We start from the raw sequence: 10,236 nt of genomic DNA, 5'->3' as shown, positions 1-10,236 counted from the left end.
ACACTGGGGGATACTATGTAGCAACAAAAAGAAATGGGTCAGGAGAGATGCTACGATATGGACTAACCTAGAAAACACTGTGTTCAGTGAAAGAAGCCAGTCGTGAAAGGCAACATTGTTACATCCTATATAATAAAAGAGAAACATGCAAATTAGTCATCCCTCTGCTATGCTCAAGCCACGCCCACAGTCACACCCACCAGCCAATCAGAGTGATATGCAAATTAACCCGACAAAGATGGCGAGCCTGTGGGCAGCGTGCATGTGCACAGGTCCTGAGCTGTGGGGGCAGGCGTCCCGCACCGCCCCACCCCAGCCGATCCGGGCTGGTGGGCAGCGCGCACAGAGGCAGAGCGGCCAGGGTTGGGTGGGCCAGGACGCCTGGCTTCCGCCCAGCCCTGGCTGCTCCAGGCCTGTGCGCAGCGAGTGGAGGCAAGGAGTGGCTGGGGCGGGGCAGGACACCTGGCTTCCGCCCCGCCCCGGTTACTCCGGGCAGGTGAGCAGCGCATGCTGGCATCCCGCCCCGCCCAGGCCGCTCCGGGCCTGAGGGCAGCGTGCGGAGATCCTCTGGGCAGGGGAGGCGGGCTGGCGGAGGGCAGCCTGTACTCCCCACATGGCTGCGGTGGCAGCCGTGAGCGCGCCAAGTGGAGCCTGCGGGCCAAGCTGAAGTAGCACCTGCAGGCCATCAGCGCCAAGGAGTGGCTGCACAAGTCCCACCTCCTGGCCCAGAAGGTGCAGGGTCGCAGGGACAGCCACCGTGGCAGGCCAGACTGATGTCCTCCTGGCCCTGCCATGGGGGGTTGTGGATCTTTGAAGTCACAGGCCTCCAGTGCGCACATCCTCTCCTCCCCCCTGGCGTGCGAACATCCCCCAGCGTGCTGTCACCCTCACGCGCCTGCAACAGTCCTGGACCAAGGCACGCACAAGTTTTCCCCGCCCCTCCACCACACTTCCATCAACCCCAGCATGCCTAAGTCCCCCACAGGATGTGCACATGTTCCCTCTGACACGCTCACGTCCTTTGGAGAGTGTCTGGGTGTTCTGAGTGCTGAGGGTAGGCACCTGTGAGATGACAGTGAGAGGGTGGAGTGGTGATGCCCTGTTCCCATGGAGGCCAGTGCAGCTACGAGATCACCTCTGGGGGTTAATGCAGGTGCTGAGGCAGGAGCAGGTGCAGATAGACACACCTGGTGGGCGCAGGTGGCTCTTGCTGAGGTGCCTTCGGTCAGCGTTCAAGATCAGGAACCCAGAGGCAGCGAGGAGTTCCATCCTCTCAGTGAAACGGTGGGATAGTCGGGGCGACTGCAGAGGAGGGATGTGCACTTTGGGTGCTGGCACCCATGAGCGAAGGCTGCCCTGACTGAGCCTCGCTCGCTTGGGGCCTAGCGCACTCCTGCCGGGCAGCGGGTGACAGGACATGCTTTTCCGAATTAATGAGAGAAAACATTGATTCTCCTGCTGCCCGCGAAGGTGGAAAATGAATTGGGGAGACATGTGGGGAGTGAGCGAGGTTCCCTGTCTGGGGGTTCCAAACGCGCTGTTGGTTCCTTTCACCGCTGACTAGAGATATTCAAGGTGTCACCCCAAAATGTATACACACTTTGAATACCTACTAATTCCAATGGTTTTAAGCATGAGAAGAAAGAAACAACAATGGAGCTGTCATCTGTTAAAAGTGTGGGCAAAAACAGGCAGTCGGACATTCCCCGAGCGGTCCCGGATTGGAGAGGGTGAGGCCAGACTGAGGGGCCCCTCCTTCCCCCCACCCCAGTGCACGAATTTCGTGCACTGGGCTACTAGTCCTATATAATAAAAGCCTAATATGCTAAGTGTCTGGTCCTCTGTTCAACCAATCAAAGTGTAATATGCTAATGATATGCTAAGGCTGCTCAACTGCTCGCTATGATGTGCACTGACTACCAGGGGCAGGCACTCCAACCAGTAGGTTAGCTTGCTGCTGGGGTCCGGCAGATTGGGACTGAGTGAGACGGGCTGGATACACCCTAGAGCCCTCCTGCGGCCATTCCCCAGCCCCGATCGTGCACCAGTGGGGTTCTTTGGCCTGGCCTGCATCCTCTCACAATCCAGGACCCCTCAGGGAATGTTGGAAAGCCGGTTTCGGCCCAATCCGCAGGCCAGGCCGAGGGACCCCATTGGTGCATGAATTCGTGCACCAGGCTCTAGTGTTGTATAATTCAGTATAAGCAAAGTCCAGTACTGGCTAGTCTGTAGCGACAAGAAGCACTGTGTTGGGGAAGAGGGGGATGGAGTGGAAAACGGGGAGCAACTGCGATGCGTATGAGGTTCTTTTCTGGGATGAAGATGGGTGGCGATGACAATGGCACAACTCTGGGAATAACCCCAAACTGTTGACCTGTGCACTTCACCACTCACCGTGGACGCCCGGCCTGCAGTGCCCTGCACAGGTGACTTATCCTGTTCTCCTGGGAAGAGAGTGACCATGCATTTCGGGAGCTGAATTCCAATTCAGTGTAAGCCTCCCGGTGCACCCTGCTCTCTCACAGTGCGTGGCTTTCACGTCGCCCCGTGGGTGCTGGGGAGCAGGGGTGGGGTCCTGGCTCAGCACGGGCAGAGGGACCGGGGAGGAAGCAGATCTGAGATGGTTACGCTAAGACTTTAGGGAAGTGACACATGAGTGGGGCCTCGGAGGAGGAACAGAAACTCATGGGAAACCGATCCAGTCTCCTCCTTCCCACACATCCAAGCGCAGCCAGGTCCCCACTCTCCCTGTTGGGGAAAATCGTGACCATTTCCTGGGTGTGCGGTTCGCCCAGGACAGGCCGGCCCCTCGGTCCCGGGGTCAGGCGCGGGGACCCTCCTTCCAGCTGCACCGCGTCGGCAGCGTGGGGAGGCCCCGTCAGTGCCCGTCCCGCAGGTTCCCTCGTGTCCCCGCCCGCACGCCCTGCTGGGCGGCTCCCTGGGCATGGCCTTGGCTCACTGCTCGGGATCCCACTGGTCCTGGGCATCCAGGGTCATCTCAGCATCGCCTTTTTGGTGGTGGACCCTCTCCACCAGGTTCAGAGGCCTGGCAGCCGCTGCTCACCTCCCTAGTGGCCGGGCCGTGCTCCTGGCTCTGGGAGCCGCGAGGATGACTCCAAAGGAGCCTCCCTCGTTTCCACCAGTTTCCCCAGAACGGAAGCTGCCGCTGGATCCCGGGGCTGTGCACACGCAGGTGCAGTTGGGACCCCGGCGCCCAGCTGGGGGTCTGTGTGGCTCGGCGGCCCTTCCTTGATCCCCTTTCCTGTCCAATTGGTCAGTCCAGCTGCCTCGAGTCCCATCTGCTTGTCCTGGGCCAGCAGCCTCCACGCCATGGACAGGACAACTGTCCACTTCCCTTGAGAGCAATGTTCCAACCTGCCTGGTGGGCCCTTCACTGAACCGCAAGCCCGGTCTCGGGTCAGGGTGAGGACAGCTGCCCCAGGCCCCAGCCAGCGCTTCTTAGACTCTCAACCTGCCTAATGCCTCGACCCTTTAATACAGTTCCTCATGTGGTGGTGACCCCCAACCATAAAATTATTTTCGATGCTACTTCATAACTGTAATTTTGCTACTGTTGTGAATCGTAATGTAAATATCTGATATGCAGGATGTATTTTCAGGGATCGCGACCCACAGGTTGAGAACCGCTGGCTTAGAGCCTGCTGGGCGGATGTGGGGGATGCTATTCAACCACCAGGGGTCCAGAACCGCCCCCGCGCCAATGGAGCTTCTGGCCAGAAACAGCCCCGTAAGACAGGGGCCAGGGGAGTACGGTACACGGGGACCCGTGACGGGCAGGCTGGGAGGAAACCCCTCCAGGCCAGAGCTTCTGAGAACAAGAGGGAAAGGAGCCAGCCGGGCAGGGTTCTGGGGGGCACAGTTCTGGGGGACGGGCACGCCCAACAGGCCGGGTGCTGGGGCTGCGGGGGAGCCAGGAGGGGCCCAGACGACATGGAGACTGGCACACAACACAAAGTATGAAAGATGCGAGCTTTTTATTCACTCGTGTCACCGCCAATGAAATGAGAGCTAGCATTTGGAAAACCCCCCTGTAAAACACAGGTTTTACCATGAAGACGTATTTCACCGGGTATTTCAATATGCACCTAACACACGCACACTAAGCACACTCAAACCCTGTCCCATCGAAGCACACACATGGAAATAACACTTTTCACAGCGGAGTATTTACAATGGAGGCTGATGAGAAAGCAGTTCCGTGTTTGGCATTATCTCTCCATCCCCCCGAGATGACTGAAGGTCCGACTCTCTGGTCACAGGGACACATTTCAGGTCCACTGTCCAAATGGTCCTCCCAAGGTAAAAGCCATCCCCTGCGGCCCTTCCATGCCACGACGTCCAGCTCCCACCAAGCACGGAACTAACAAGTCACACGGCTGCCTGGTTCCTGAGGGCGGACAGATGGAAGCTTCGCAGCCACGGCACAGACATGGGAAGCGCACCAGCGGCGGCACCAGGCCGCCAGCGACAGCCCCACACTCAGAGGGCGGGACAGCGCGTCCAGGCTGCCGGCCCGTGTGCTGTCCTAGCTCCTGCTGGCGTTTATGGCTCAGTGTCACCTGAATTTACAGATGCAAATTCCCATGTTCTACAACCTGATCCTCACGCTACCACTCCCTTCCACGTCAGGGCCGCAGTGTTCCTGTGACCGTGAGGCTGAGATAAAAGGAGAGCAGCACACACTGACCATCGAGTCTGCCCCTACTGAGGTCAATGAATTAATTTCTCCTCTTACTGGTAAAGGTGACTTTTAGTAAAAGCCATCATTTAATTGAAATAAAAAAGTACAAAACTGACCATGCTATCACAGCTTCACTTATAGTTATGCGAACAGGCACGCGTCACTCCCAACCGTGCCACAGTCAGTACCGTGGGCCTCAGTGGCCCCTGTAAACACTAAGGTGACGGTGGAACGGCAGCAGGAAGCTGCCCCTGGACACGTCTGAGCCGTCGCTCCTGCTCCATCCCATCTGGACCCCAGTCACGCACAGGCCCGACGGAAGCACCGCCGCTGGTCCAGATGTGCCTTGGAATTTAAAGTTTCAAGACGGGGTCACAGAGGGTAACAGCTCTCAGGGGCCTGCGAGGATGGCTTCTCGCGTGGACACAGCAGCGACGCGCCGCCGCCATGACAGCCGCACCAACGAACCCCCCCACCCCGCTCTTTAGGAGGAAGAGCTAGCAGCACCCCGAGCACTGCCACAGCACCTCCCGGACGGAAGCGTCTCACCCAGGGCTGGGCTCTGGCGGCCGATCCTTCTGCCACGACTGCAGCCCGGCCCGCACCAACCAGGCGGGACCTAGAGGACCAAGGCCACGCGTGCCCGCGAGCCCGGGGCCTGCAGCATTACTGACACCTTCGCTTTGCTCTAACGCTGCTATGTTCACGGTGCGCTCCTGTCAGGCATCTGAGCAGAATTCATTTCTGAGTGAAACGGGCAGGTAACCAGATTAAGACCGAAATCTCCCACCGGTGGGCTCTGAGGGAGGGTTCTGTTTAGTGTAATGAAAAGTAATTTTTAAAAATCTCTGCAGTCGTTCTGAAACACAAGGCACCAGCAGAGCAGACTCCAGCCAGGACGGCCTGGGAGACGGAGGTGGTGGGAGACTCCGTCTGTCCTCGGCGGTGGCGACGCTCCTCCCTCAGGTGAAGGCGACGTCTTCCAGGTAGTCGGCGACGTTGCTGAGCTGCGACAGGGTCAGGTCCTGCGTCAGGTCGTCGAGCTGTTGTTAGACAGAGGACAGATGAGTGTCAGTCAGCGCGCAGTCTCAGATCTCTTTAAACACAGTGCTGCACCGCGAGATCACCTCGGGCCCCCACTGCGGCCCAGCAGCCCCCTCGCCCGCCCTTCCTCCTGCTCTGAAACCCGTGCGCACGCACAGGCGCTGAGCTGACAGGTGAACGGCCCGAGAGCTCGCTGAGAAAGCAGGGCAGGCAGGGCGAGCGCAAGCCCAGGTTTGCGGTGCAGAAGTGTTGTCTTCACTGCAAATGCTGCCTCCCTCGCCCCAAGACCTCCCGCTGCACTCCTCCGCAAAGGTCACGGCGCTCAGAGGGCGAAGGTCACGGCGCTCAGACGGCATGCTCGTGGGGAAGGCAGGCTCACGAGAGACGCCCCGCAGCTCTCTTGGCACCAACATGCGATCCCGAGACGCCACCTCACACATCTAAGTGCATCCTGCCCTCTGCCGAATCGAAGGCTCAATGTGGAACCCAATGCAGACCCCCAGTTCTACCCCCGGCTCCACTTCCGCTGCGCCATCTCCCCTGGGTGTGTGGCCCCCGCCCTGCTGTGCAGAGCCTGACACCACAGGCAGCCCCAGCTGCGCCCCCTGCTCTCACAGGCTCGCTCGCACCAACCTGCGTGGTGTCCTCTCTGAGCACGGCTCCTCCTGCACCGACTGCCCACACCCCAAGGGTCGGTCCGACCCAGCCCTGACCCCTGGGCCACTGAGACCCCAGCAGTGAGGCCCGGTAACACCGAACCGCCAAAGCACCTCATCAGTTACAGAGGGAGTGACAGCGGAAACCATCTCACATCCTCACTAAAGATTCTTTCCAGACTTGAACCAGGTCAACCTGCCATCGATTTCCCACCATTTTCAGCTGTTTCCCTCGTCTGTGTAAGTGCCTAGAGCTGCACATGAACCGAGGCAGCCCCAGGCCCGCGCCTCCACGCTCTGCCTGACCTTGTCGCTGGTGTTGGCCTCGTCCAGCTCCGCTGACAAGGTCCTTCCTTCGATCTTCTCGCCGATGCTCAGCTCGCTTCTCTCTGAGCGATGGCTGGTGCTAATTCGGGGAAGGAAGGACAGTGAAGGTAACCACTGCCTCAGCCTCCTTCAATACTTACTTTAACCCTTAAATAAAATATCACATCCTATCAGCTTCATACACAATCTACTTGACCCTTAAAACCACTTTCGAGCCCTAACCGGTTTGGCTCAGTGGATAGAGCGTCGCCTGCGGACTCAAGGGTCCCAGGTTCGATTCGGTCAAGGGCATGTACCTTGGTTGCAGGCACATCCCCAGTAGGGGGTGTGCAGGAGGCAGCTGATCGATGTTTCTAACTCTCTATCCCTCTCCCTTCCTCTCTGTAGAAAATCAATAAAATATATTAAAAAAAAAAAAACACTTGCGAGGCAGCAGGGCCAGTCAACTGGACAGACGAGAAAAGTAAGGTCCAAGCTGCCTCTCAAAAAAGCAACCCCAAACCTCACCCATCGTTCAGTTACAGACATAACTTCTCCCTGGGAGAGAAGACTCTGCCGAGTACATGACACTCGCAGCCTCTGATTTAAAATTTCTCATCATATCCACAGCAAATGCACGTCCAGATGAATGACTGACCAACTCCTGTTAGCCCATGTACACGCCACCCGAGTCAGAAAGATCATGTGAGGGCCACGGGTTTCAGGTAGATGTGGGCGGTTCCCACGAGGCCAGGAGGGTGGAGGGGGAGTGGAGATGAAGGGAGAGGAGAGGGGGAGGGGAGGAGGGGAGGGCCCTCACCCTAGGGAGGCCTGGTGCTGGACGCAGTTCTTCAGCTACTTCCATTCATTCTCCTGAGTTTCCTGAACACGCACATCCTGACGTGGAATCTACCCAGGCCTCCAGGCCACGTGCAGCTCTGGCTCACCCCCGACCCCCACCCCCACCCCGTCACTCTGAACAGGGACCTCGCCCACTAAAGGGCACCAGTGTGAGCCTGTCCCTTTCCTGTGACAAGAACGATGCCTGACGAACGGCGTCGTCGTCCAACTGTTTTTACTACCTAGTGAAGTCGATCACTATAGTCATCGTCTTCTCCCAGCCCCTGGGAAGTTCAGGGAGAGATACGTTATCCTATATAATGAAAGCCTGATATGCTAAGTGTCCGACCGTTTGTTCGACCAGTCGCTATGACGTGCTCTAACCACCAGGGGGCAGACGCTCCAACCGGGGTTAGCTTGCTGCTGGGGTCTAGCTGATCAGGACTGGGCAAGATGGGCCCGGACACACCCTGGAGTCCTCTCGCGGTCCCTCCCCAGCCCCAATCATGCACTGGTGGGGTCCCTCGGCCTGGCCTGTGCGCCCTTGCAATCCGGGACCCCTCAGGGGATGTCAGAGAGCTGCAGGCCTAGGCCACGACAGGCTCAGCGGGTGCGGCTGCATTCTGGCGGGAGGTGGGCGTGAACGCCCTGCACGGCGGGCCAGGCCAGCATGCACTCCAGAGGTGCTCACGCCGGCTGCCCACATCCAGTCACTTACGCCTCCGAGCATTCCACACTGAACTGGCTGTCAAGTTACCTAATCCAAGGGATGCGACTTTATCATTCACCACCTTCAGATCTTTCAGAACGGCGTTTCCCCTTTTGCCTGTGAACAGGAAAACACATCTGCATTAAATCAACGTTTAGAATGCAACCATTTCTTAAACATGCCCATTCTTTCTGCCCCCAGAAGCTTTCTCAACTAGAAGAAAACGACAGTGTGACTAATGCCTGCTGAGTGCAGTTCTTTGCTATAACTTGACCCTGACAGTGTTTTCTGCCCACTTCTTTCTTCCCAGAGGCCCGGTGCAGGAAATTCGTGGGTGGGGGCGGGGGGTCCCTCAGCCGGGCCTGAATCCTCTTGCAATCTGGGGACCCCTCAGGGGATGTCGGGCCTAAACCGGCAGTCGGACATCCCTCTCCCAATCCAAGACGCTGCATGCACCAGTGACCATACTTTTCATACCGGTGAAAGGCATCTTGCTGTTGTATGGGCAACTACATTTTTTTGCCCTGATTATAAAAAGCAGTACATAACGTGATCCTTCTGAGGCAGTAGTACCATTTTCCCCATCTTATGGGTGGAAAAACTGGAGCAGAGAGAAGTTAAGTAATTGGCTTTGTCACACAGTTTTAAGTGTCAGAATCAGGGCTGACCACAAAATGTGCAAGCCAGAGTCCATGCATGTCATCGCTGCATCATCCTGTTTTTTCAGTGTTAGAGTAGCCTCGCCAGGCCTTAATTTTGAAATCTAAGAGACTGTTCCCAATAGATAGGGTCGGGTCCCTAGGCCGGGCAGGTGATCAGGGCCATCTGTGGGGTGACTGGCGGGCAGGGCGATAGGGAGCCCCCGCTGGCACACACCTTGGCTGGTGGCCTGGTGCCACCCGCTGGCCAGCTCCACCCCCACCCGTCGCCTTCCTCTCGAGGGGCAGTGCGCGCCATAGCAACCGGTTGTTCCCCCGTTTGGTCAATTTGCATATTAGGGTTTTATTATATAGGATATAGGATGGCGCCCCTCTGGGTGTGACTGCACAGACTAGTCATTCTGTCCTATTATTTCCCTTGACCTCTACATTTTCCATCGAGTCAATCACTATTTCATTTCCCAACCGGACCGCCTCTCACTGGTTTTACTTCTTCAGCCCTTAGCCCTCAATGTTCTCTCTAAATCATTCCTTCCTAATCAGCATTAAGAGTGACCCGCCTAGCTGGTTTGGCTCAGTGGATAAAGCGTTGGCCTGCGGACTGAAGGGTCTCAGGTTCGATTTCAGTCGAGGGCACATGTGTGGGCTGCGGGCTTGATCCCCAGTAGGGGGCGTGCAAGAGGCAGCCAATCAATGATTATCATCATTGATATTTCTCTCTCTCCCTCTCCCTTCCTCTCTGAAATCAATAAAAATATATGTATATTAAAAAAAGAGTGGCCGAAACCGGTTTGGCTCAGTGGATAGAGCGTCGGCCTGCGGACTGAAAGGTCCCAGGTTCGATTCCGGTCAAGGGCATGTACCTGGGTTGCGGGCACATTCCCAGTAGGGGATGTGCAGGAGGCAGCTGGTCGATGTTTCTCTCTCATCGACGTCTCTTAATCGCTATCTCTCTCCCTTCCTCTCTGTAAAAAATCAATAAAATATATTTAAAAAAAATAAAAATAAAAAAATAAAAAATAAAAAAAGAGTGACCAGGGATGATGGATGGAAGGATGGATGGAAAGATGGATGGATGGATGGATGGATGGATGGATGGATGGATGGATGGATGGAAGGATGGATGGATGGATGGATGGGTGGGTGGATGGAAGGATGGATGGAAGGATGGAAGGATGGATGGATGGATGGATGGATGGAAGGAAGGAAGGATGGATGGATGGATGGATGGGTGGGTGGATGGAAGGATGGATGGATGGAAGGATGGATGGATGGCTGGAGTGGGTGGATGGATGGATGGATGGATGGAAGGATGGAAGG

The 10,236-nt window shown here is 56.9% G+C and overlaps 1 protein-coding gene across 1 annotated transcript in view; it reads right to left on the bottom strand.

Annotated features, from left to right (window-relative positions):
* Positions 1-3,976: 3,976 nt before the first annotated feature.
* FGFR1OP (FGFR1 oncogene partner) overlaps positions 3,977-10,236 on the bottom strand; it is a 28,333-nt gene continuing 22,073 nt past the window's right edge. The window contains 5 exon segments of the mRNA XM_023748383.1: positions 3,977-5,745; positions 6,709-6,808; positions 7,791-7,801; positions 7,803-7,832; positions 8,286-8,394. Of these exon segments, the coding sequence (XP_023604151.1) occupies positions 5,665-5,745; positions 6,709-6,808; positions 7,791-7,801; positions 7,803-7,832; positions 8,286-8,394 (331 nt within the window). The 3' untranslated portion in view covers positions 3,977-5,664.

The sequence above is a fragment of the Myotis lucifugus genome, unplaced genomic scaffold, assembly GCF_000147115.1.
Source record: "Myotis lucifugus unplaced genomic scaffold, Myoluc2.0 scaffold_1346, whole genome shotgun sequence".
NCBI lineage: Eukaryota > Metazoa > Chordata > Mammalia > Chiroptera > Vespertilionidae > Myotis > Myotis lucifugus.
This window is presented reverse-complemented; position numbering and strand designations above follow the sequence as displayed.